This window comes from Myodes glareolus, chromosome 17, assembly GCF_982192425.1.
Source record: "Myodes glareolus chromosome 17, mMyoGla1.1, whole genome shotgun sequence".
In the NCBI taxonomy this organism is placed as follows: Eukaryota; Metazoa; Chordata; class Mammalia; order Rodentia; family Cricetidae; genus Myodes; species Myodes glareolus.
The window spans coordinates 34,695,641-34,723,453 of record NC_142042.1 but is presented as its reverse complement, the minus strand read 5'-3'; the positions used below and the strand labels follow the sequence as shown (position 1 = coordinate 34,723,453).

Sequence of the window (27,813 nt, the reverse complement as noted above, 5' to 3'; positions counted from 1 at the left end):
TTCTTAACAATACTAGACAAATTCAATAGCCCATTCTAACTCAAGAACGTTAGCAATTTAAAACAAGTAAAAAAACACATAGTTTTTCTAGTTCTACTCACAGCTAAAGAGAACACGTACCCAAATATGCTATGCTACATGGTACCAAGCAGGAAGTACCTGATCCTCATCTTCAGCAATAACGTCTACAGAGCATCTCACACCAGTCTTGCCCCTCAGATAAAATTTCAAGTGACCCCCACATACCTTACAGCACACTCTGATTCTAAAGCCGGTGTAAGTTTTCTGGAATAACTCATTAAAACAAAGAAAACTTGGTTAGTTACTTTTCCACCTGAGCCTCCACAATGAAAAGACTGGATTATGAAAAACAAAATTGAATATGAAAATAAAGGTATGAAAAAAATACAAGTGACTTAAAAGTTCTTTAAATAAGAATTTAATTGTTCAATTCAAATTAAATGCAACGAAATGAAATTTACTTAACTGCCATTAAATGATTTTAGTAATGAATAACTTAAACGGCTTTGCCCGCAAGGAGGCTAGCAGCGGCTTCTCTGTGCAGCACTTTCTGAGGCGTGTCCAGCTTCCCTGTCACAGGTCGTCCGATTCTGGCACAGCGGTGTCTTCTGTAGGTTCAGTTGTTATCACTACAGGAATATTCTCAGATATCCATCCCTTCGGAGTCCTGTTAAAGGACCGTCTGCCTGAAAGAGGATTGGCAAAGGCCATGAACCTGGGATCTGTTAGCAGCAGGAATTCAAAATCTGGAACTTTGAATTTAACCATTTTTGATGCTTTTTCAAAACCGCCAAATGGAGTGGCAACTCTGTGGGAATCAAAAGAAAAGCAAATAATGATTAATATTCAGTTTGATTTGTCATTAAAAATTCATAATTTTTATAATTTTCATACAATTTCATAATTTTGTAGACTCCAACTGATAATTTTCTGTTTGAGGCCCCGGAATCAAGTGATTTCATGGATGGTCCACACGTTGCTAGGGAAACAGATAAAGGACAAATTGCTGCAAAGCCCCTTTGTATGGACTCTTATCTTTGAACAAATCTGCTCCCTGCATCATTACAGCCAAAAGCCTCTGTGCTTTTGCTGACTGCGGCATTTCAGCTCCATCGTCCCTCCGACTACCCCAGCTGACGCTCCCTTCCTTAGATCCCTGGGGTAGAGGTTGTTTCTATTAACCATGTGGTACTTGGTAGATTGTACTATTCATGCATGTTTTTAAGATTATCATCTGCTTGGGGGCATCTGTGAACTCTTTGAAGGTGAGAAGTGTGTCTTGTGTATGTTTCTATCTTCATCTTAGAAATTTCAAAATTTGGGAAAAAGCGGCCATGAATTTGAAGGAGAGCAGGGAGGAGCATATGGGGGGGCTTGGAGGAAGGAAAGGGCAGGGAGAGATGTCGTAATGAAAACATAATCCCCAAATAAGCAAACAAAAAGTTTCAAAATTTCCCCATTTATCTCTGAATAACAATCTAACCTCTGCCATTGCATACAGGAGCTCAGATACATTTTTAACTTGGTTGATGTCAGGCATTATTTGCTCATTCATTGGCAGGCATAGTTCTCAATGACCAAAGTAGATAATACAGTTTCAGATCTCAAGCAGTGAAGGGGGCATATAGCAAATTAAACCCACACAAGAAACTATTTCACAATGATGATCTACGCAGCACGTTTAAACAGACTGATTCTGTGGATAATTGAGTGTTTAATTTCTTTAGATTGAATCATCGCAAATATTTCTCTGGGGAGAAAAAATGACATTTAAACTACCTTCTGAGGGCGAGAGGTTAGCTGTTAGCATGTAACAGCATGTCCACTACAGAGAAGAGGCAAAGGCAGATAAAATTTTGGAAAGTTCAGGGAAAAGAAGACCTATCTTTCTAAATTATTATAAATTCTAAAAATATTACAAAATTATTAGTTCAGAAACACTTGAAATTTTATATACTGTCTTGAAAATTTTGTCAAATTTCTAAAACAAAGTCATGTTTTGAAACAAACACTGGACACTGCCCAACATGTTTGTTTTTCTTTGAACTCTGCAATATTTGTTATTTTGTAATAATATGACAATAAGTTTTTAAAATTGAGTCTGTATCAATTTAAGTTGAGCCCTTATTTTATTCACACATGTGACATGGGTTTCTCCGTATGTGTTGGATTCAGGGTTTTCTGTTTGTTTTGTTGTACTCAGGGTCAAACTAAGGACTTTGTGCAATCTGATAAGCATCCCACGCCTGAGTTACATTCCCATCACTGGGTTCTTGTTTGCCAAATGCTTAAAATGTGTATATTTCTAGAAACAGCCTTGGCGTTCCACCTTTTCAGTACTCAGCTATATTTTTTCTAGTCAGACCATAAGCCTCCATTATCACATATTATCTTAATCCACCTAAGAATGCCAAATAACATGGGGAGAAGGTAGGCGAAGTGCGAGGGTGGGAGGGAGAGGGAGCTGGAATTGGTATGCAGAATATGATTTTCTTAAAAATAAAAAATAAATAAGTAAAAAAAAGGAATACCAAAGAGCAATTACGAAAATTATCATGAAAATCCTTTGTTTCTCAGAATGTGCTAGAAGACTGTAAGAAGAAACCAAAGGCATCGCCATTACTCTCAAAGAAACTGTAATCCCTTTAGAAGCTGGTCAAGTTCTCTTCCTGTAGTAAAGGTATGCTGTACCCAACTGTGTTGGAGAAGTCTCCCAGAATGTACAGGAAGCAGAGATGCAACAGATAAAACAAGTGATAGCTGACATTGAGGACATTCAGGCTTCCGGAGCTAACATTGAGGACATTCAAGCTTCCAGAGCTAACATTGAGGACATTCAGGCTTCCGGCACAATAAGAGAGCGGTGAAATCTCGATCGGAGCCAATTATTGATAGAGTGTAACTTTCTTGAAAGAAGGGAGAAGAAGCTGAGTCAAAAAGAGTCACCCCATTGAAGGGGGTTGTGGATGAATCTGCTTGTCTAGGGGAGGAGGAGGGAGGGGGTCATTTGACTCACAGAGGGGTCATGACCCACAAGGTGAGAACCAATATTCTAAGATAAATTGCTTAACATTCAGGGCTTCCCAAACATTATACAAGATCAATTCATTATTAACATAGATGTTAAATGAATGCCTACTAGGTCTCAGGTGCCATTATAAATTCTAAAGTCATGGTAAAAATAGGACAAAGTGGTACATTTCACTGGTGTCTGCGTTAAAGAGGGAGACTCACGGAACCAGAATGAATTGGCCATACTGGAAGCAGTGAGGAGTACCAGGAAGAAAAATAAAACACGCTACTTATTGCAAGGAGGAAGGGCACCATTTAAATTCACTCACCAAGACTTGGTAAGATAACACAGAGCCCTCCTAATAATTAAAAAATTAATTATTTTAGACTGGAGATAGAGCTCAGTAGTAGAGTTCATGCCTAGCGTGTGAGAGGGCTTGGGCTCAGTAAGAACACAAAGAGAGGAAAGGGGGGATGGGAGAGAGAGAGAGAGAAAGAGAGAGAGAGAGAGAGAGAGAGAGAGAGAGAGAGAGAGAGAGAGAGAGAGAAACTAGGTAGGAATAATGGAGCTCCTGAATCAAGCATGGCTACATGCATTAGATGAAGAGGCTGGAGTCGAGCATTTCTAAAGTACGCAGAAGCATTAGGTTAAGTGGTTTTATAGCTATTCCAGAAATAACATTTGCTCATTTTAAAATTATTTTCTGGCTTAAATCTCAAAGGGAGAGCTCCCCAGCGCCCAGCCCACTGCTGAGGTTTGGCTCTAGTTTCCTGTCTTCTCTCTTTTTAACCAATGGCAGTTTATTTTTCCCAAGAAGCCGGGAGTAGTTTTCCAGCCTTGCAAAGGACAATATCCCTTCCGTTCCATCGTCCACTTCTGAGCTCCCACCACAGGTCCAGTGGAGGTTGCTGTTTGGAAAACAGTTTTCTTTTCTTTCCTTTGCAACGGCTGAGAGGACATCCTGTTGATTTGGGCTCTGTTGCCCTCTCCGCGGGCGTGAAGGAGAGCACAGAAGGATCCAGAGTGGTAGATTGCCTGCAAGGCGCTGTGGGCCCGTGGAAATACTCTGAAGCTTCATTCCAAGTTAGCGGAGCAAAAATGTCCAGGGGAAAGACTTCAAGTCTTCTTTTAAGATGAAATTGTATCTCTATGATTTCCATAATACTAGCTTTTCAGAAATAGGTCTGAGTTAAGATGGTTTTCACATCACGTCATCTCCGTAGTGAATAATAAGCCTGTTTCTTTCAGATTCACAGATGGATGCTTTCTTGTTTATCCTGATGGTAGTCCATTTGTAAAATTAAACAACACTAGATGTATAATATACTCACAATAATTGTTATTTTTTTCTGAAAGTTAAAGTGTTTGCATAGAAACTTGAAAAATAAATTATTCTAGCGAATAGCAAAAAAAGTGTGCTATATTTAAAGGCACTTTAATCATAAAATATGTTCTACAGATGAGAAAATTAAGCTAAATATTGCTTCTAAGGTCATATAGCAATTTAAAGCACAGCCAGGATTTTCCTGTCTCTCAGTTTATTTCTCGTCTGTTTCACGGGCTTGAATGTAGCATGGAGTTTGAATACACATGAAAGGAATACAAGAACAAAACGCTGTATTCAGATCTCGGTCATTTTGAGATTGTAATTATCCTTGGGAGTCGCTTTTCTTATCATCATTTTCACTACTGAGTGTTATCAGCCTGTCTGACCCTTGTTAATAGCCAATGATTATGCCAGAGAACAAGGGCGCACTAAGCTGTAGTAGCTTACTTCTTGCAAGGACTTGGGGATATGTGGAACCTCTCTCTCCCTCACTCTCCTGCTGTGTGTCTTTGCCATTTGTGCCACAAAAATGAAAAGGTTGCATCAGAATAAGGCCTCAGTGCAGTAACATGCTGAATAATTTAGTGAGGCTAGGAGAAAAGCAATACATACTACTAAGTAAGTTACTTTGGAAACATGTATGCATAATAGTAGATAAACTAAATTCTTGGTCAAATCATAGCCTCAAAATCATTAGTAGTTTGAGAAAATAAAAATGTGTTGACCTACAATGCCCATTTTATACCTGGAATTCATTTGAACTTCTCTTTTTAAATGTCTGGACTGTATTCTGACGAATTCAATGAGGGGCCTTTGTCACACTGAATTTATACGGGTAGAGATAATTACTGGAGTTACTTTGTCTATATGATAGTTTTAAGTAAAAAAATATATTGAAGTACAAGATACACAAAAGAAGCACTCACAAATCACAGATTTGGCCATGAATATTATTAGAATAATTTATTTTCTAGCTATTTGCTCCTGGTGTATTTGATCTTGACTGTGTGGTCTGCACTCCCGCCATGTTTCCCTTCTAGCTCTGGTGATTGTCTATAGCTCCTTTTGGATGTTCATGGACAGAATCACGCCATCTGTGCATAACGGCAACCTTGCTTATTATTCTTGTCTTAGTGTCCAATAGGGGCCAACAAAAATCTGTGTCTGAATACATGTGTATAACTCTAAAATTTAACTTTGACCTTTAAAGAATACTTTCCATGGATGAGGCATTATAAATTGGTAGTGATATCATGATTTTAGGTGCTATTTCATGATTTCCATCGTTTTAGTTAGGAAATCAACTTGTTTTTAATTCTTTGGCGACGTACTTTAATCCTGACCCTTTAGAATTTCCTGCCTCGCTCACTCTTCTCAGCTTCTGTGGTGTTTCCTGAGGCTTTTGTGTCTTCTGTCAAGTTTGAAAAGGTCTTGTTTCTGTCACGTTTGAAGAAGTCCTGCCCATGTTGTGCCAACTCCTCCCAGAGGTCCTGTTCTCCCAGATTGGCATGACCGCTGCCCACTGCCCTCTGCTTTCCTTCCTCTGGGAATTCCTTCACCCCCCGTGTTCCAGCTGGAACATTGTCTGTGTCATAGCACAGTCTTCTCTTCAGCTGTGTCCACTGTCACCAAATCCATTTATTAAGCGGAAAGTATCTCTAGCTCTCAATACAATCCATGTTCAGACAAACATGTTAAAGTTTCCACCACTTATATACATCTAGCTATCTTGAAACTATTATATATAATATTATATACATATATATAATATTATATATATATATATATCCGTGTTCAATTATAAACCCCCTTGCCCCTAGAAATAGTCAATAATTTGAATTTTATAGTACTATAAACACCAAGTAATTTTTAAACTAGAGGACATTATACTAAGCCGATCTGAAAAGATAAATACTATATAATTTCACTTATAAAAGTATTTAGAGCAGTAAAAATCTGAGGACCGAAAGTAGAATGATGGCTGTCAGAGACCAGGAAATTAGGGCGTAAAAATCCTGTCCGTGGGAGCTTTGGTCTTACAAGAAAATGTATCTTGGGGATGGTACATACACTGTGAAAATAGTAAACTCTGCTGGTCAGTGCCTTAACATGACGAAAAGCGAGGATTCGGGAAGATGGTTCAGCAATTAAGGACGTGCCCGGCTCTTGCAGGTTTCTAGGCTCCCAGCATTTAAATGGCGGCAGGCTGCCACCCGTAGCTCCAGTTCCAGGGGACCTCATGACCTTTCCTGCCCTCCGTGGGCACCATGAACACATGTGGTGCACATACATCCAGGTAGAACACTCATCCACGTAAAACAAAAGACATGCATCTTTTAAAAAGTGGTTAAAGTTGTTCAATTTTTACTATGTACTATTTACCATAATAAAAAGTTGACATAAACTTAACAATCATAACGATGATATGAAATCTAACATTGTATCATTCAAAAGGACCGACTTTTGTCACTGCAGCTGTGTGACGGAAAGGAGGTGGTGTTTGCCCAGCTGACTGAAGCCACATTGAGTGTGTTGAAGTTGGTCTACTGTTTGCCTTTACTCCAAAGGAGTGTGCTAACGATTTCTTCCTGAGAGCCTGGAGCAGACAGCAGGGCTTCTCCTTGAAAGATCCTAATTCGTTCCTGCTTGTCCAACTCTCCAAACTGCTCAGTTCGGCTCATCCCCTCAGCCTTGTATGTTTTACCAGTGAATGCCTCTCCCCACAAATGGCATCAAATATTGGGTTTAGATTCTAAAATTTTCTTTTGTTTTCCTCTGAGATTTTGGTCTTCAAGATATTTGACTATCTTTATAGCTTTTCAGCCACTTAAAAACTATTATTTCGCCTGCAAGGCAGTTCAGCAGGTAAAGGCCCCTGCCGTTCTGATGACCTGAGTTCAACCGCTGGGTCTTACTTGGTAGGAGACAAACAGACCCCTGCAGATTCTCCTCTGAGCTTTGTGTGTGCTCTGTGGCATGCGTGCTGACCTCCCACCACACAAACATGATGGAGAAATTTAAAGAAATAATAAGTAATAAGTAAATGGTAACATTTAAATTGTTCGTCATTTTTATGAAGTTCTTCGTACAGACCCCAGTGAATTAACCAGATAAAACTTTCTGAGTATTAGTAAGGGCGCAAAAAAAAACAACAAAAAAAAAAAACCTGAGTGTCCACTCAGACTTAGACACCTGTGTTTGTAGTTAGATTATTTTAAGATCAAAGTTGGTTTCCTACAGAGGATTCTACTCCCTGCCCAGCAGTGAGAATGTCTGGGTTCCACAAACCCACCGAGTCACGCTGGATAACCGAGTTACCTGTTGAAGCTCCTGTAATCTGGCAGTTCTGCCTTTCCTTCGGGCTTGAAGAGTTTCGGGTACAGAGCCTCCAGGAGCTCAGGGTCGCCGCCAATGGCCTGCTCCCAGGGTGACTGGTAGTACTTGGGGACGGCCGTCGTGTTAAACCTTTCCGGGGGGATTTCCTTCAGGGGTCCAGAGTATCCTTTGGGAACAGAGCAGAAGGCAATCAGCAGGGCGCCCTCCGTTTCTAACGCTGTCCCGCGTTTAGTGTCTCTTGCTGGGGTAAGTTTATGACGGACACTTTCTATAAGTCACCGGAAAGTAACCAATTGGAGACATTTAAAAACTCTTTTAAGCTTAAGGACCTTAGAAAATACGTTATTATTTTCACCGTCAATCATCATTATTATTAACTAACACTTATTATTCTAATGATTTGCTTTTCCAGATTATGTTATTTTCCCCTTGACTATACATTACATTTATTTAAGTAAAACTATTATTTTTAAATGTGCTCTTTTGTTACTTTACATGAGACTCAAAATTTATTATTTTAAAGAATATCTGAGTAGCCTTATTGTTATGAACTTCTTCACACTTTAAAATTTTTACCGAGCTAAAAATTTTAACCAGACTGTGGTGGGCCAAGTCTTTAATCCCAGCATTCAGAAGCAGAGGCAGGTGGATCTCAGAATTCGAGGCCAGCCTGGTCTACAGAGCAAAATCCAAGACAGCCAGAGCTGTTAAACAGAGAAACCCTGTCTCGAGCAAAAACAAAATAAACAATCAAACAAAAAAGAAAAAGAAGAAAATTTAAGTATTAGCAATAATGCAAAAATGATGATATAGGCTACTAATGATTACTGAGAGGAGAATTAGCCTCTCCCAAGAACGAGCCCCCCACATTTGTTCATCCAGTACAAAGTAATCAGCCCTGAAGCCATATACACACAGACAAAAATAGACGCAAAAGATTGTATTTATTTATTTGTTCATATATGTGTAATGGCAATATCTGTATACATGCAGACATATATAACATATATGTAATGGTTTTAAAAGGCGGCTATCAATTTGAGAGTGAAAAGGGGTAGGAAGAAGGGCACATGGGAGGGGCTGGAGGGAGCAAAGGATAGGAGGAAGTAATGTAATTGTATTTTAATTGAAATGTAAAATTAAATAAATAAAACTTTAAAGATTTGTCAAGTACTCATTATATCTTAAAGACTATGCTCATCACACTTAGTTCTCACCCCACCTTGTTTTCTTTGTTTTAAATATTTTAAAACGTCAAACCAAAATAAATAATTTTCTTTTTAACAATGCAATAGTAAAATAAAAAGGAACAAGTGGACAGAATGGGTGTTGAATTCAGCCCACTGTGACCCAAAAGCTTGCTTTCTGCCACAACTTTTGTTTGGAACTACTGAAGAACTTTGTTACCATATTGATCTTAGAATATTGTGCAGTTTAATTGTATTTACTCATTCTTCTGAAGTGTTGTTTTGATATGTCTGTCTATGTTTTTTTCTCAATGTGATCAGTCAGAATGCTTCTAAACTATCAAGTTCCGCAGTGATTGATGTTCAACATATCTTCTTTAAAGATTAAATATTAGTGAGTTGGCTCATATACATTCAAAAATAGCTCATTACTACTCTGAGAAAAACTCCTGCAGTGTTTTTCCTAAATTGTTTGTTCATTTTCTAGAACCCAAGAGATATTATTACTCATTTCACAGTTCAATCCCGTAAATTTAAAAAAAAATCTACTTTACATAATGCTTTTAAGGAAATATTTGAATTTTCAAAGACAAAAAGTACTTGCTGTAGGTTATTTTGAAGAGTTATCAATTAATTAATATATTTTTTCCTAAATATCTCTCTCAGAAGGTAATACTATTTCTAAATGATGCATATTAACTTAATGGGATTCGTTTTTAAAACAAATTAAAAGCTATGTTTTTTTAATGGGTTTTGTTGTTATTGTTGATATTATTTGTTTCTTTTGAGACAGGGTCTTAGTTGCCCAGACTAGCCTGGAAGCCATAAACCTTCTGCCGTAGCTTTCAGAGTGCTGGGATTAAAGTAATGAGCCCCTTACACCTAACTAAATCTATGTTTTCTAGACCGCATATAAATCCTTCCAGAGAACAGAAACCAGTGGGAAAGCTGACACTGGGAGCTGTCTCCTGACCTCCACATGCACTCAGCAGAAGTCTCTCTCTCTCTCACACACCCTCACTACCCCCCACACCCCCCCCACACACACTCATACACTCTTTCACACACACTCATACACACATACTCTCACACACACATTCAAACATTCTCTCTTTTACACACACTCATACACTCATATAGGTGCACACATGCTCTCTCTCACACACACTCATACACATGTACTCTCTCTCACCCACACATACACTCAAATACACACGCACACACACACAAATAAATAGAAATTTTAAAAAGGAATACCATGAACGGTCTGAAAGAATATATAACTATTATAAATATTTTACATGATTCTTTTAAACTTCAATTGTATTTTTGTCTTAAACTTATGAACAAAATATATTTAATGAGAAAAGCTATACCATTTAAATGTCATAAAGTAGTATTTTTAGATACATAGAAATTTTACTGTCCCATTTGAAAGTGGTTCATTACCTGGTGCAATGTTCTCTGGATTTGGGGGACTTCGTGGATCTGGGGTGTTGGGAGGAGTTGAGGGGGCTTGCTGTGGACCACCTTCAAGGTTGCTGCCATCAATTTTCCCATTCTGCATGGCAATTTTGTGCTGTAGTTGTTCAAAAGTAAGATAAAACCATTATGCACAGTAATAGCATATGTAAGCTTCCATTTGTATATCAAGAAATTAAACATAATGGCACTATATTGTTTCTCGGGACCTCAGTAATTTGCACTGTAATAAAGTTGAGCAGTTCAATAAAAACTTATGTGTATGTCAGGCTATCATCCATTTGACAAAAATTAAAACCAAAATTAATTTAATATTACTGTGTGCATGACAATATAGAGCTTCCCCTCAATTTATTTGATTTCTGTTCATAATATCACTGCGAGAAATATGTTTACTTTTAATATCTTTACCAGTCTAATAAAACAAAGCATATTGGCCAAACATTTGATCTAGAGATTCTTTCATAAAATAACGTTTCTATTCATCTTTTGAGAATTTTATACAATGTATTTTAATCATATTCATTTCCCTCCTCAAATGCCTCCAAGATCCTCCTCCACTTTCTTAAGCTCCATGCCTCCCCTCCCCCATTGAGTCCTACTGTATTGGCCAACTGCTCCCGGCTGTGGGGCTTGACCAGGTCAACCAGGTGTTACGCTCTTAAAGAAAACTGACCTTTCCTCTCTCCGCAGAAATTAAATAGCGAGAGCTCCTTGGCTAGGGTTGGGACCTCATGCCTACCTTCCCTCTCCCGTGCTGGGGTTCTGTCTGGCCTGAGCTTGCTCGGGTCCTGTGCACCCTGTCACAACTGCTGCGAGTTTCCAGGTGCATCTGTCCTGCTGCAGCCTGGCAAATGCCATCCACTGCGCCTGGCTGTTACAATCTTCCCACCCTCTTGTTCGTAAGGCTTCCTGAGCCTTGTGGCACAGATGCACCATTTAAAACGGAGCACTCTGAAGTCTGCTATTCTCTGAATGTTGACCAATTGGAGTCTCTATGCAAGCTCTCTGATGAAAGATGAACAGTGCACTGACCTATCACTACAGCAATACGTCTTTAGGAATCGTTTTAATGCTATGTCTTGTAGCAGAATATACTAGTAGATTGTTCCCTAGGGCCCCAGACCTTTGCAGTAACAAGTTCTTGGTTCTATTGACAGTTATTGTACTTAGTGGTTGATTACATCCATAAAATTTGTGCTCCCATTGCATCCATTAGTGGGCATGTCTTGCTTGGCCAGTCATCAATGCAATTTGCAAGATTCACAGCTGGCTGTGATTGGGTTGCTTTGCTCTAGTCGCAAGCATAGTGCATTTCAGCACTATGAACGCTAGCCGGTAGGGATGAAGCTTCCAACTGAGTACTAGCTAGGTTTTCCCATGTTCTCTATGACTCAAGTATGTGGGATCTTCAGCAATAAAATCTTACTGTCAAATAACCAATAGCCTATAATGTTTTAACCCTCTTTGTGTTTGTAACCTTCTTTGACTTATAGTTTATTATATTACATCATATTTTATGGTGAAGTTTTAGATTGTTTAGAATATTTAGATTGTTTGAATCCTGTGGTATTTGAACAGCCATTATACATACTATACCCACAAACAGAAAACCTACATATATTTAACTACACGGACTGAAAAGAATGAATCTAATTTTTTAAGAAAATTCTAAAAAGGAGACTTCTCTTTTAAGTTTTTAAGTGGATTTGTGGTAGTCATAATTCAGGATTTACTCTACGGCAACAAAATAACACCTGTAAAAGCTTGCTTTTTGTTTCCATTTTCCTAGCTGTTGTGAATTAATTAGAAATGAACGGAGCTAAGAAAGTATCTGTCCAGTTGTTTGGTCACATGCCTAGGAGTGGTACAGCTGGGTGCTACGGCAGATCTATTTAAGCTTGGAGTAATGTCCACAGTGAGTACGGGTTTTCCCTCCTCCCACATCTTCACCAATATTTGTTGTCGGTTGTTTTCTTGATCTTTGCCATTCTGAGTTGAGATGAAATATCAAAGTATTTTAAATTTGCATTTTACTGGTTCCTATCGATGTTAAACACGTTTAAAGACACTTCTTAGCAAGTTTGAGTTATTCTTTTGCGACTCTTAGTTCAGAACCATAAGCCATCTTTAACTGGGTCATTTGTTTTCTTGGCTCTGTTTTAAGTTTTTTATATATTCTTGGATCTTGATCTTATTTCAGATGGATAGCTGGCAAAGATTCTCTCCCACTCTGTGGATTTTTTTCCCCACTCAATTGATCAATGTCTTTTAATTGATGAATGGACATATATACACAATGAGATATTAATTAGCTATAAAGAAAAATGAAATTTTCAGGTAACTAATTGAGCTATAAGATATTATACTGTGTGAGGTAACTTTCAGTTTGTTCATAAAGACAAATGCCACATTGGGGTTCCTTATTAGTAGATCCTAGCTGTGAAATTTTAGCTGTGAGGATATAACCTGGAGCAACCACAGAAGTCAGGAAAGTAAAAACGGACCTGAGGGGATGGGGGAGGGTCCGAGAGAGGGGGATTACAGTATATAAGTATTATGAAGGGATACATGAGAAAAACAGGGGAGGGACTTTAGCTGGGGAGGGGGAGGGACAATAGAGAGGGAGATAGAAAGGGCAAATAACACCAGGAATATTTTTAAAAGCCATAGGGAATAATATTATTTTATGATTATCTAAAATTACATATAATATATACTTTCCATATATTATATACAATTTAAATGAAATTATGCCACCTGGGATGACAATGCTCCTCCCAAAAGTCACAGGTTATTTATCAAAACCTCCAGGGCCAGGTCTGTGAAATGTCATTTCAAGCTGTCCATCAAGAGAGTCCAAGAGAACCCCAAAACAACAACAGGCAATCAGTGTTGCCCTTGTTCGTTTCTCTGAGATTGAAGGGAAGGCATTAGTCATGGTGAAGAGAGTACACACTCTGGACACAAGCTGTGGAGGTTTAAAGCGGCATCTGGCCTGGAGGTCTCCTCTTTGGGACTAGCTCTCGAAGTTCCAGAAGGTGCTTCACAGACCCAAACAGCACTCTAGGTCCTGACACATGGCCACCTTCAGATGTATACGAGTCTGCTTTGAATCTAACTGAATGCTCGTTTCCTTACAAAACCCCAGATCGTATCAGTATCCTGTGAGTATTTTGCTGAATTTTTAGTGACTAGATCATCAAATCGAGCTCACTTCTTTTTGCCACAACCATTTTAAACATGGTCTGTCTTTTCCACTTTAGTCTCCATGTGTATATCTTCCTTGACTATTTTTCTTACAAAAGTTATATTATATTTTATGACCTACCTGCATGCGTGTCTGTGTACGGGCAGAGCCTGTGAGTGTAGTTGCCTACAGAGACCAGAGGGGGCTGCATCTTCTGGAGCTGGAGTTACAGGCAGTTGTGAGCTACCACGTGGGTGTTGGGAGCTAAAGTTAGGTCCTCTGTTAGAACATCAAGTTGGCTCATCTTGGCTGCTGAGTCCACCCACCTTCCTCGTGTTTCATCATACAGATGTCTGCCTTCTGCTCGTTTCCCATCATGCACATCTCCTTTAGTCGGTTGGAACACTAGTGTTTCTATGGATGACATGACTCCAACCTTTAGAAATGCATCTTTATTTCATGTTGAAGACCATTCAAACTCGCGTCCAGCCATTAGGATCTTGGACTTACCTCTTTCTCATAGCAGCACATTTCCAAGATCTAATCCCTCATATTCCCTGTTCTTTCCTGCTCATCAATTTACTATTGCCTCTTCATCTCCGTGGAAGGACCTCCCTCTGCTCATTGTCAAGCCAAGTCCTAACTTCTCTATGTCTATCTTCAATTTCCCTCTTCTTTCTAATGTAGCCTACCAGAAATGCCACCACATCTACCTACATTATTTCAACATTTCAGCAACATCTGTACCATTTCTTTGTGACCTCTCTTACTTGTCCTTGTCAAACAGATTTTTGTTACCACATTGTGGTAACAAATGGCATTGTGAGTTCCCACTATAGACTTTTTAAATCTGACTAGGCAACATTATCCCTTTTCTGTACTTATATAGAAGACTATTTATAGCCAGGTGTAGTGGTACACGCCTTTATTCTCAGCACTAATGAAACAGATGCAGATGGATCGCTGGGAGTCTGAAGCCAGTATAGTCTACACAATGAGTTCCAGAACAGCCAGGACTACACAGTGAAACTCTTGTCTCAAAAAAGTTTCAAAGGCTATTTTTAATGATTACCAAATATAATATATATACTATATACATATGTATATATATATATAATTTGATGTTTTACAGTTTGAATTTAATGTCTACCTCATAATTTACTTAATTTACTATATTAATATTTTACCAACTTCAACTGCAAACTAAAAGGCCATTGAGAAAATGTGGGAAGGTACAAAACATAAAGACAAAGGTGGATAAAGAATCACCTGTTGTAGAGTTTCTAGAAGGTATCTATGAAATGAATTTCACCTATGGGGACAGGAAATCCTACCCATATTCAGTTCAGGAAGCCTCTCCTGAGGCTTGCAATGAACAGGAACATCAACTCTGGTTAGTCATTAGCAGGAAGGCTGCCAGACTTCTATTATCACAGGTTAGTGTGCAAACAAAGCACCGTGATGTGCTGCTGATGACAGATTGTGACATAAGCCTTAAATTATTATGTTCATCGTCTGGACTTCCTGCCAGAAAGGTCGATGCGAAAAATGAGCACGTGATTTTTAGTTTAGTGAGGCTAGCTCTAAAGAAAACGAGACCAGAAGAGAACATTATAGGCTAAAAGCATGCCAGTTAAAGAAGATTAAAATAAGTAATACACATTACATGATTTCTGAAGTAATAACAGAAAGGAGGATTTATTGTAAACTTTACATCAAATTTAAAGAAATTGTTTTTAAACAAAAAATAATAAATACGTATTATTTATTATACGTATTCTGAGATAGCTTGGTTAGTCTTATTTAAGAATTGGGTTCTTTTTTCTAGAAAAAAATCAGAAGTTTTTATTTTGATATAGTAATAAATATTTTGGATAAAAAGCAGAATGTGGCAGTCTAAAATCATATCAAACTGAACTATTTTGTGAGGGGATAAATAATAAATGATAATAACTTAATAGTAGAAATGATGGCTTTGGTTATTGGGGATTTGATTCTGTTATCATCTATATGAGATACTAAATACTATAATAAGAAGGAAACAATACAGGTAAGTAATTATTTTTAGGGTGTCTGTAGCTCAGTGGATGGGGAAGCGTAAAAGCATTCTCCAGAAAATGTAATCAATAATTAGGTTAATGGCTCAAGATATGTTAAAAGGCAACTCTGGCTGGGGAACCAGGCACTGAGGGTTTAGTCTTAATTCTCCTATCAACAATGTGATTAGTTAATTTACAAGTTTCTCTGCCTTTCTTAATTTCTTTTTGTGTCTAGGGACTCACATCCTCTCGAAGATGCCATCGGACCGTACAACCTCTTTGTGACATGGTTTTAATCCTAAAACATGCCAAGGAACATGAGGAAGGCGTCATGTGTGTTGCCATGTAGAATGCCAGAGCCACTGCAGTGCGGAACATTGTTCACGTGGCAGGAACTTTGAAAAGAATGCCTACTCCTGTCCATTAATTTACACCTTGGGCAAGTGTTTATTGAGTACCTATTATGTTGTAGACATTCTGTCGGAAATTCAAAGGCAAATAAATCCAACCTTTGTCCAGAGCTGATAAAAAACATGCAGTATTTAAAGATAGAGTAATTACTGTCTTTACAATCGCTATTAGTATTTACTACTCTGAATTATTTATCATCACTAAATTGCTTTAGTATGGCTGCTTGGGATTCTATCAATCATTTAGTGCCCAATTTTCTTGCAACAGTAAAAGATTCTCAAATCATGCGTGTATTATAACTGAAAACAGGTATATAAGATTATTGTCAATAGCTTAAGATAGCCGTGATGAGAGATTATGTTATTTTCATAAGGACAGTTTTAATCCCATTCATAGTGGTTTTCAACCTGTGGGTTGCAAGCCTTTCACAGGGGTCACCTAAGACCATTGGAAAACATAGATGCCTTACACATCATAACAGTAGCAAAATTACAGTTACAAAGTAGCAAAAAAATAATAATTTTATGGTTGGGGGGTCACCACCGCATGACGAACTGTATTAAAGGGTCTCAGCATTAGGAAGGTTGAGAATCACTATCAGAGATCTTCTTCAGAGCAGTAGTTACGCTGTGAGGGCTTGCAGCATAAGAGGGAGTCATGAAAACAGACGTTATTCATTTACTGAAATGTCTGAACTTGCCGGAGACTTTGCAAGGCTTTCCTTAATCCACCTATTTCACGTTACTTCATAAAAGGTCCTCTTCATTGTTATTCCTTTATGAATGCAGTTACATAATACACCGTCAGATAAGTGCAGATTATTTCCCGCTCATATTGAACTAGCCGCAGACATCTTCTGAGAGGAGAGGGTGTCGTGTATAAATACAGGCTAAAATAACATATATTTACGCATGATTTCAAGCAAGGAACTATCCTTCGCAAATGCAAATACTATAGTCGAGTATGATTTTATGTCTAACTGAATTCACAATTAAAACTAGAATTAAGCTATGGATATTGATTGATTGATTGATTGATTGATTGTAGTTCTGGGGATTGAATGTGGGGCCTTGAACAAGCCTGGCAAGGATTCAATCCTTGCATTAAAACCTCCGCTCTCAAAATCTTACTTTAAGCCTGGCCTGGTAGCACAGGCCTTTTATCCCAGTCCTTAGGTAGAAGAGGCAGGCAGATCTGTGTGAGTTCAAGATCAGCTTGGTCTACACAGAAAGTTTCGGGACAGCCAGGGCTGCATAGTGAGACTCTCTTTCAATTTTTCTTTCATTCAGCTCTCAGTAAGTATGACAAGGAAATAAGTAATAAAAATAAGTCAAGTCATTCTGCCTTAACTGTTTATCTGTCTTTAATGAACTACCTTCTCTACAGTTTCCCTCAAAGACTGCTTAAAGGAACATGATGCTAACACATGTAAAGTCTGATTTCTGTTAGCTTGGGATAAGGTCTCACTATGTAGTTTCGGCTGGCTTGGAACTCACTATATAGCCCAAGTTTGCCTCGAACTTGGGAGGGATCCTTCTACTTCTGCCTTCAGAATGCTGGGGTCACAGGTGTACAACACCACACCAGCTGGAAAACATAATTTAAAATGTTAAGGTTTCGATGCTTGCTAGCCCACACAGTTACGTCCATGATGGCTTTGTCATGACCATGTAGGATTAAAACTTTGCGACAAGACTGATGGAGTCTGCTGTTCTCAGCATTTGCAGGGCCAGAATGTATGCAGCAAAAACAATGCTTATCCCTGCTTTGTGGTCCTCTGTGTGCTTTGGGAATGTTTCCACCACAAACTGTAGGTGATAAGGCTTGGAAACGTCCAGTACCAGTTCTCTCCACTCACTGTCCACCCTCCTAGCAAAACAGGCCAGTTCCTCGGTGCCAAATCTACAGCTCACAATGTCCCTAGTGAACACAAAAAGCATTCTCATATCGTACATAATGCTTCCTTTATTGACCCACCTAAGCCATTCATCATCCTGAATACAAGGGTCTAATAGAATCAACTGAAAGTAGAGACGTAGAGGAACTTGTTTGGGAGCCTGGTAACACGTACCACCTTAGGTATGCCGCTAATTCATTTAGATACTCACGATCCGGTTGTACCTACATTTATTTGTGCCTTTGACTCATACTGGAAATTTTCAAAGGTGTACTTGTCAGATCTTCTTTGACGCATCTTAAAGAGTCTGGCACCACGATTACTGAAATGGGACAACTCTTCTATCATGATGTCTCTGGGGATACTGACTTTTTTGCCCAGGATCATGCCATCTACATCTGGAAAACAATATTTACATTCATGAAAATCCAAAAGAAAGCATTTTAAAACATGTTGCTATGTTCTATAATTTGCTTCCTGCCCTGCATTATAGTAAGTGATTGAGATGTGCTTCAGTAGGCTGGCCTTGGGGGTCCTCACCATTTTGGCAGTGCATGATCACATGTGTTGCTTATTTTGTCTAGACCTCCATGTCCTCATGGCTAATGTTCAGCTAATAATAATGAGAATAATAATTGCTACAAGGAGTTGATATTAAATACAGTTCAATTATATTTAGTTACACACATGTTATCAGACACATAAGAAGAATAAATAAAAGTTAGCTATCATGTTATTAGGACAATTTAGGCTTTCCACTTTGTGACTTTTCAAACAGAACTGTTTCATATTTATATTAATAATCTTTGCTTTTCTCCCCACATTTCTATTCACTTAAGCTTTGCCTAGCACTGAAGTGCATGCATGCTCCCTCAGCTCCACCGTCTAGTCTTGGAGAAGCACCATTCATACTGTGCCTGGCACCAAGCACCCTGCATAAAGGGGCCAGGCAAGAAGAGTGGAGCTGACATTTTTCCCAGCCAGTTCTAACGCTGCTTCTGTGGATCTCTGCACTAGAATCTCCACATAGTTACTAATATTTCCATTGTATCCAAAGCCCTGAATCACAACTCTCTTATGTTTTGGATTTTCTTCTGGTTTTAATTTTTTTATGAACCTTATATTGTAAACAAAGGAAAAATTTTGCAATGAATGTTATTCTTAGCTGAGAGTGTGGGTACATGTCTGTAATCCCAGAGGCCAGAAGAGGATGCAGATAGTTGGGTTCATTATCAGCTTCAGTTACATAGTAAGTTTGATGTCAACCTGGGTTACATCTGATACTCTGTCTCAAAACAAAGAAACAAAAAAAAAATCAAGACTAAAGATTATCATTTCCTATCTCTAATGCTAAAGAGCTTTCTCATAAGTCAAGAGAGATAAAATTCTTTTACTTTCATTTACTTTGATTTTATTTTGAGACAGATTTGTAGCCCAGGCTAGTCACCAACTCTTGATACCCCTGTAGCAGCCTTCTCAAGCTCTGGGTTTGTAGCTGTATTTCACCACGCTAAGCGCCTCCAAGTGCTTTTGGAATCAGAAATTTATTTCTGTATAAAGCACAGAATCTCTTTGCCATCAAAAACTTTTTTACGTACCCAGGGAGAATAACTGGACTGCTGGGCAAATAAGTATTTATTTTGACGAGACAGAAACCGTAGTTGAGGTGACAGATTACTGTGACGATTAAGCTTTGAGGAGCGTGTACTGGAACACAACTGTCCTCAGTAGGGTGACAGGCAGAACAGGACAAGGCCAAAGGAGTCGATGAACGAAGGATGAGAGAAGCTGACCTAGAAGACCCATGGTGAGGTCCTTGATAAATAGGGCATGGAGGAGGAATTAGGAAAAAGAAAGTTCTCGCCCCCAGCTATAGACTCATTGGGTTCACAAGAAGCAGTTGCTCCTTTTTAGCAACTCAGTACAAGCGGCCCACAAGGAATAAATGTGCACCCCCAGCTACCAGAACTTACCAGCCCTCAATGGAAGAGCACACCAAGAAATTATCAGCAACCACAGTCGAGTGTTGCTTTAAATGTATACCACAAGAACACAGACACAGTGAACAAAACAGGCAGCTCTTTACCAACTTTCAAGTTCTTCGTTACCTCCCAATATGGATGTCTCAATGTTAATTTCCCCTCCCCCTCCACAGTGGCTGTGAGTGACTGAACAGCTTCTGGATGCTAAGCTCAGGAGCACAAAGGGATGGCTGGGACGCAGGCTGGCTCACAGACCAGACTCACAGATTTTCAGAAATTCTACAAGCCAGCAGTTACACAGTGGAGACGCGATCGTTAAAATTCAGAGAGAAGTCAGGTGTGCTGATACACACCTGGACTCCCAGCACTCTTGGGGGTGGAGGCAAAGGCTCAAGGCCTCAAGGTCAACTTAAGTTCAAGATCAGTTTGTACCTAAAAACTTGTGCATGCACACACGCATGCTCATGTGCAAGAGCACACACACACACACACACACACACACACACACACACACACACTGAGTAATGGTGTTATGAATGTAGCTCAGTGGTAGAACATTTGCCTAACCTATGTGAAGCCTTGTTCCATTCTCAGCAATGAGTAGAAAGATCTTCTGGCTATGTATAGTGGGATATATCTCTGTTATCCTGCGTTCAGCAGACAGAGGTAGGAGGATCACGAATAGAAGGTCAACCTGAGCTACAACAGTAAGACCATGCGCAAAACAGCACAAAGTCCCATAATTAGCCAAATCACAGTAAAGACAGCAATGACAATTAAGAAGGTATTGCTCTATAAGTGGCTGGATACCTTTGCTGTTGTCCATGTGGTCTTGAGGTTGTTTGTATGTGTTATAGCTACATGAGGAAAACCTGAAAACACTACAGTGCTTGCTATACCTCTGCTTTATGCGTACCTATGTGACATTCCTGTTGCATGTTTCTCTCCACGCTTCATTTAGTGTCTCTATGATGGGAGCTTGATGTTGGCTGTGGTGAGCATATTTACAACACAAAACATGGCAAACTCCCAACGAAAGCATCATGTCCCTATGTCAGGTATATATTAGACAACATCCTTTGCCTAAACAAACAGCAAAGACAAGCTGACTTCTCAAGGTTCCCCCACACACACCTTTTAAAGTTCAGTTTATGATGTCACAGGTTCAGAACTGTCTGTGAGCGGAGAATCTAGTGAATGATCGCTCTCATTATTCATAACTTTCAGTGCAGAGTGCTGTCCACCCCTGGGCACACAGATTCCAAGCTCAGGTGTCCCTGCCCTTTGGTGTCACCCCAGCACAGGGTTTTAATGGGAATTTTAACCTCAGTGCCCGAGCGATGATACACATCCTTGCCCTCATGACTTAGAAGGTTGTCTTTGAGGCATTAGATCATCCATTGAAAATAAGATTGCTAGGCATACTTTCCGACTGCGGTCATCCCTAGTGATATGGAACCGTACTCAGATCCAAGCATCTAATCCACTGACGGACAATTGCAGTGGGCCGAAGATCTTTTAAAATCGCTTGTTCATGCTTGTCAGGAGACCACAATCTTAGTAGGATGTATCAACCATAGGAGGAGAGCTGGCAGAAGCTTATTTTACTTAGGTGGTCTTACTGCTACAAAGAGATGCTTTGCCACACTTGCAAAGGGCTCCATCTACAAGTGATAGTTCATAAAATCTACTTTTAATATACTATATGCCGTATAGCACACAACACAAGACATTGTAGTACAGTCTGTGATCTTGAATAATGCTTGAAAAATTTTCCAATTAATAAAATTTTACTGATAATTTTTTTCTAAATGAAGATGACTTTGAAATCCATATGAGACACTTTGCGTTCCTACTTCAGATATCTTTGTGTCACTGTGGGGACATTTTGTTGTTGTTGTTGTCGCTAAGGTTTTTTTCCTTGTTTTTTTGCTTTTGAGACAAAGTCTCACTATATGGATCTGGCTAACCTAGAACTTACTACATAGACCAGGCTGCCCTTGAACTCACAGAAATTCAACGGCCTCTTGCTCCCTGGTGCTGGATTAAAGGCATGCACCCCCACCAATGGCTTTCAATTTCAGTTTTAAGACTACTTATAAAGCCTTCCGTTAATGTGTGATTAGCTAAAAAGAGCTGTAAATACTTAGGAAATCCTATTGCCAGTGTTCTCGGCTGCACAGCAGTTCATCCAGCACTGCCCGAAGACTGCAGGAGAGGAGCCTCTTACAGCGAAAGACGCTGGAGAAACCCAGGGCACTGATCAGTAAGAAACAGGATTCAGCTTTGTTCTCTGAAGAACCTTGATCAGGTCAGGGGCTTAGACACTGAGTTCTCAATGGGTGACTGCTCACCATTTTTCAGAATAAAAGATGCTCTATTTCTCCTTGACCTTATGACAGTGAGATGAAAACGTTAAAGAACTATCACAAACCCATGCACTGAATGGCTCCTCCCCCACCCCAAGTGTGGAGGTCTACTAGGTCTTTCTGGTGTCGTCATTTCGAAACTGAAATCTTGCTTGACAGGAAAAGTAAAAACCGATCCTCACACGATCCTTCAACTGAAAGGCCTTGGGCTCTAGAGTTCTTGCGATTTCTGTCCATACTATTATTCCTTTTTTGTTACTGATGGAGAAACAGGGCCCATCCATTCCTGCCTTCAGGCAGCTCTACAGATGTAAACATGGTATTTCTGAGTTAGACGCACAGGTGAAGCCATATCCACACGGAGGTGAGTCCTCCGTTCAGAATTTCAGACCACAAAGCTGTGCTCTTTCCCTGAAATTACAAAAATCACCAGCCTGATTCTCTTCAGTGTGCCCAGGAAAACTATACAAAGAAAGAGACAATAATCCCAAAAGCATGTAACAACAAAGCCCTCCCACAGGGCAGGAGGAAAGGCTGCAGGGGGCAAGCAAGGCAGCACAGCAGACACCACCGAGGTCCCCTTTGCTGTTAAGAGGCTCTGACTCTGAGCGGCTAGTGACATCACAGTCCTGGTCCATCCTGTGGCTGTTTTAGCTCCAGTTCCTTTCCCGGCCATACTCTAGACTGCTTGTCCTTCATCCGTCCTGATGACCCCATCTCTTCCTTTGTCACTCCTCCCTAGCCCTCCTTGTTTAGTCTTCAGGTTTGAAATGAGTTAAGGAGTGAGCGAGGATTACAGTGCATGCTGGAAGCCCATAGAGATGCAGGTAAATTGCACAGGGCTTATGGGTAGGAACTGTGACAGCCTGTCTTCCCTTGTCTTCACGGCTAATCCATGTGTAGACTCAGATGAAAGCTTTCTTCATTCTTGCATCACAGCACACTTTGGATGCTTTGCAGACATGGCTTGCATGCTGCTGTGTGGAGCACAGGGGTTTTTGTTACAACAGTAACACAAGACCACACCCCCCACCCCCATTCGGTCCTCTCAGGCCAGTAGGAATGCAGTGCAGGACTAAGGTGAGGCCGATGGGGCAGAGAGCCTAGGAAACAGGAAATCCATTTCTCCTTTAGCATTTGTTTATTCAATCTCTTGGTCTCTGTCTGGCTCTGTTTCTCTCTCTCTCTCTCTCTCTCTCTCTCTCTCTCTCTGTCTCTCTCTCTTTCAGTGTGTGTGTGTGTGTGTGTGTGTGTGTGTGTGTGTGTATTATGTGACTTCCAAAGATTGAATTCAGGTTCCAAGGCTGACAGCAAGGTTGCTGAGCCATCTGGCAGGCCCTAGACACTTTTATCAGCTTTTTGTTGGATATGTGATGTACTCACTCCTGGTGCATAACATGACACCAAATTACAGTGGATCCCTACTGGACAACAACATGGGAAAGCAAATGGAAACTAGCGATTTCAAAAACTCGTTCTATCCAGTTAACTCTAGTCCGTATGGGTAGAATGTTCCACTAATTCTTTCAGGCATTTTGTCCTTCTAATAGTAAGAGGGATAGAATGTGGACCTAGCCCTCTTATATCTCCCCACTCATCTCAAAGCGTCCCTGGCTATGGTGTCAGCCCTACAAGAGCTGCAGTTGGCTGAACCTCATTCATTATTATTGTTTTTGGAGTGTGTTAATAATAACACAAGGTTTTCTAATACTTAACACCGTTCTTATGTGCCAGGAGACTAATTAGTCTTAAAATTAAGGTCAGAACTCTAGCATATACCATTTTAAACCATCCAGATGTTTCATAGCTGCAATATGTTTTAAAATACACTCATCCCCGCCATAAATGTTTCCTCTGAAGTCCGTATCTCATTTCTACGTCTATGGAAAAGGTGACGGCATTCCCCAGCTGCAGTGTCCTCGGCTCCCTGCAGCATACAAATAGTTAAGTTTCGTGCAAGACTCCAGCAGGAAGGAAAGAAAGAAATGAAGTATTTGTCCTTCTTCATAATATTTAGTTGTCTTATCTTGGATGACTCTGTTTATCCAGCTTATCTAGAATATTCAACATCATAAAGCCCGAGTCTGGGGCTCTTTCTACCTGGGCTGGAGCTCATCCGATGTTGGAGGGAAGGCTTTCACATGGCCAAGACTTCCTGGTGGGGAGGTTGTAGTGTTCCCCATGGATACATGAGTGTATTTTCTTTATATTTTCTAAATATAAAGTTTTCAATCATTATATTTATAAAAATTATGAAAATATAATTTTACTTTTGTAGATATAGGCAAGCAAATAAAGAGTACAATCTGACATATAATTTGGAACGAGATTACGTTAAATGGATTTACTTGCTTACGGTTGTGATGTAATTAGATGGGGTCAATTGTGTCCAGGGTGGTATGGACTAAGACAATTATGATGATGACATAATGGAAAGTGATTTAGCCAAAGCCTAGTTTTACAACAAACAATTTAGTCTCAAACTTCAGCTGTCATCTGATTTTACCATATTGACACAAACAAGCAAATTATTGCCCAAAGTAGGACACCAGAAGATATACACAAATTTAAAAGAAGCAGAGGGGTTCAGAAGTTTGGATTGATATAATCTGGTTGCTCAGACAGAATTACTCTCATTTAATTCTAAATGAATTTGGCACGAACATAAAACCTGGGAAACAAACAGAAGCCGGCACAATGACTTGACAGCGAAGAGATTAAAGGCGAGCCGTACCCTTTCAACACAACTGTGCTATGTGGCCGGTATGTAAAACACTTCGATTGGTAGTTCAGCTTGCTTTACGGAAAGGATGATGTGAAACACTACACTTGGCGTGGCTTCCAGATGCCTCCCCAGGGTTCATGCATCTAGATGTGAATATTTTCAGGGTGCATCTCCCCACTTGTCAGCTGAACGACCATGAAGGGACACCCTGTGAATTCCACAAACCTGTCCGGAATGGCTCAGATCAGCCCGGAAAATGACCTATGTATTAAACTCAAAAGTTAACAGGATGCTCATTTTCATTCATGAGCAAACTGTATTTGTTTTTCAAACAAGTAAAACGTAAGGCCTTTTTAGAAAGGCCAACTAACTTAATCCAGAATTAGTTGCTAGGATTTTAGAATAATAACAATATTATTTATTATTGGACTAATATCTTACATCTATCATATGTTAAAAATAAAGTTGTCTTGACGTTAAAAGAACCCTGGTTTTTTTTTTCAGAAAGCAAAATTAAAAGTAGATTCTGCATGCAATATATGTTAGTAAATCAATTGCTGAATGCGAAAACGAGTGTCAGGTGTAAACCGTGAATACGAATGCCTACGCTGTCAGTCGTATTTGAAAACTTTAGAAGGCGGATAGAACCTATTTTAAATTTTTTGATGTAACACGAAGTAAAAGAAATCAAGATAGAACAACAACAACAAAAAAACCCCACAGGGTTGTATGAAAATTATCTACAAAGCAGCGGAACCTGTAAGCATCGTGCTCGCTGATAGCGTGAGGAGCCAGGAGAATGCACACCAGCTGTCAGCCTGCCTCATTCCTTTTGCAGCAGCTGCCCATCTGAAAATAGCTCCAAATGAGAAAGGAGGGCTCCAAAGGGATCCGTTACCATAGGTTTCTCCACAGCACCCCGAGAGCCTCACGTTTGTTACGGTGGGTGGGAAACGGACTACAGAATAGTCGCCCCAGAAGGGATCTATACTTAAGCCACGCTGCATTAAGACCATGACGAGGTTCGAGTGGTACCGTTTCCGTGGATTTCCTTTGTGATGGCCGACGCCTGCTGCTTCCTTTGCTTCACCGTGGCACTGTGCGATAGCATGGTGTTTTGGTTCCCTGTTGAAAACAAAGGGACACTGTTGAGACAGTGTAAAGAACTCGTCGTGACCATCCTTTCTGCAAGAGAACATCCTTCTTCTTTATTAAGAATGTATCATTGCTTTTGACTGAGTGACCACCATATACTGCTTGTCTGTCTGCAGTGCATGGTTTTCAGCAGCAGCCCATGTCCCAGGGGACAGAGGACGACACAGCCTCAGACCCCTTCTTTCAGTGTGCTGACCATTTTGCACTGAGAAGCAATGGAAGTGCCAGCTTCCTTGTGCTCCCCTCTCTTTCCTATAATTTAGTTTTTTGGTTTTCATCTCCCAGTGCTTCTCCTGGCTGCCATCCCACCAGCATCAGAGGACATCATTTCCAGCACCCTTTAAGACCGAGGAAGAGGCCAGCCTCAGCCAGAACTCTTTGGTGCTAACATTTCAGGTCGACATCAACAGCCTCTCTTTAGAGCAAAGAATGGCAAATTTATGAGTCACAACTCTGGACCTCTGGGGACAACTGACTAATACGACATTTTAGGAAACAATATACTCACCTTACTGTCAGACTGCACTTTTCAGCAGGGGTGGGTCCCAATTGTAGAGGAAAACGCTGAAGGTGGAATATGATGGCACTTGGGCCTGATGGGTTTTATCCTTGAACCTGGAACGGCATGGTCCCTAGCTCTGACTCAAACTGGGGACTGAGCCTCTCTGAAGAGACTGGCATCCAGCTGACATCAACTGACTATATATAGCACCAAATACTTTAGCTACTCATATCTTCCTGGCAAAGGGGAGGGAGAGGGAGAGATTAAGTTCTCTCTATTGTGTTTCTGGCCTGTGATATAGTCGAATGGAATACTCATTCAAGAAGAACGTTTTTAGTGAACACCTTCTGTTGGAAGAGACCACAGCCCACATGGATTTTAAAACATTTTAAAGATGTAGTTCTTATTCTATATCGTAGTTGAGGCAACAAGAGACAGGTATTAATTAGAGCAAAACGATGGCTTATTCAGAATCAAAATGAACTGTAGGGGCCCTGGAGAGATGACTCTGTAGCTAAGGATATTTGCTGTTCTTCTGGAGGACCTGGGTTCAGATCCCAGTCACCCGCGTGGTGGCTCACAGCTGCCCGAACTTCAGCTTCAGAGAATCTGACATATTTTTTAGCCACTACAGGTGGGCATGCACACATGTGTGCGCGTGCGCGCGCGCGCACACACACACACACACACACAGAGAGAGAGAGAGAGAGAGAGAGAGAGAGAGAGAGAGAGAGAGAGAGAGAGGAAGAGGAGGGCGAGGAGGGGGAAGAAGGGAGAGGGAAGAGTAAAATAAACCTTTTTAAAAATTAACATTATGCACAATATTCATGAGGCCTCATCAAGACCAAAGCTGTGATGAGTTGGTCAACAAAGCAAAGATGTAATCAAAGGGGAAAATGGTTGCAGCTTTTAACAACAGGCAACATCTGAATAGGGACATAAAGAGAGCTTAAAATTGACCGTTACGGGTTGAGTCACGGAGCTGTAGGCTTCTAACTGGGTCACACTTTGGAAGGCATCCATAAAGGTTATCCCTGCAAAGTTGCCCGGCCTCTTCCAGGCCCGGAGGGAAGGATCTCTGTCTCTAGGAACAATAACAGGGATCATCCTCAGCGTCAACCATCCTGGCTTCCTTGGTGGATGGACTTTGATCACAAAGTCACGTTCCCTTCTCCCA

At 40.1% G+C, this 27,813-nt stretch overlaps 1 protein-coding gene across 1 annotated transcript; it reads right to left on the bottom strand.

Moving 5' to 3' along the window:
• Positions 1 to 423: 423 nt before the first annotated feature.
• Positions 424 to 26,815, bottom strand: Myoz2 (myozenin 2). Its single transcript, XM_048456962.3, has 6 exons — positions 26,643 to 26,815; positions 26,015 to 26,104; positions 18,132 to 18,301; positions 10,334 to 10,463; positions 7,680 to 7,863; positions 424 to 829 (listed from the first exon to the last, which is right to left on the bottom strand). Exons 2-6 carry the CDS (start codon positions 26,088 to 26,090, stop codon positions 595 to 597), a joined length of 795 nt encoding a protein of 264 aa, XP_048312919.3. The 5' UTR covers positions 26,091 to 26,104; positions 26,643 to 26,815; the 3' UTR covers positions 424 to 594.
• Positions 26,816 to 27,813: the final 998 nt, after the last annotated feature.

Excerpts from the sequence above, each read along its gene's own strand:
- Myoz2 (XM_048456962.3), bottom strand. The coding sequence starts at position 26,090 with ATGCTATCGCACAGTGCCACGGTGAAGCAAAGGAAGCAGCAGGCGTCG. Across the intron at positions 18,302-26,014 it reads AAAGGAAATCCACGGAAACG|ATGTAGATGGCATGATCCTG; the intron begins GTACCACTCGAA and ends ATTGTTTTCCAG. Across the intron at positions 10,464-18,131 it reads AGTCAAAGGCACAAATAAAT|CACAAAATTGCCATGCAGAA; the intron begins GTAGGTACAACC and ends GAACAACTACAG.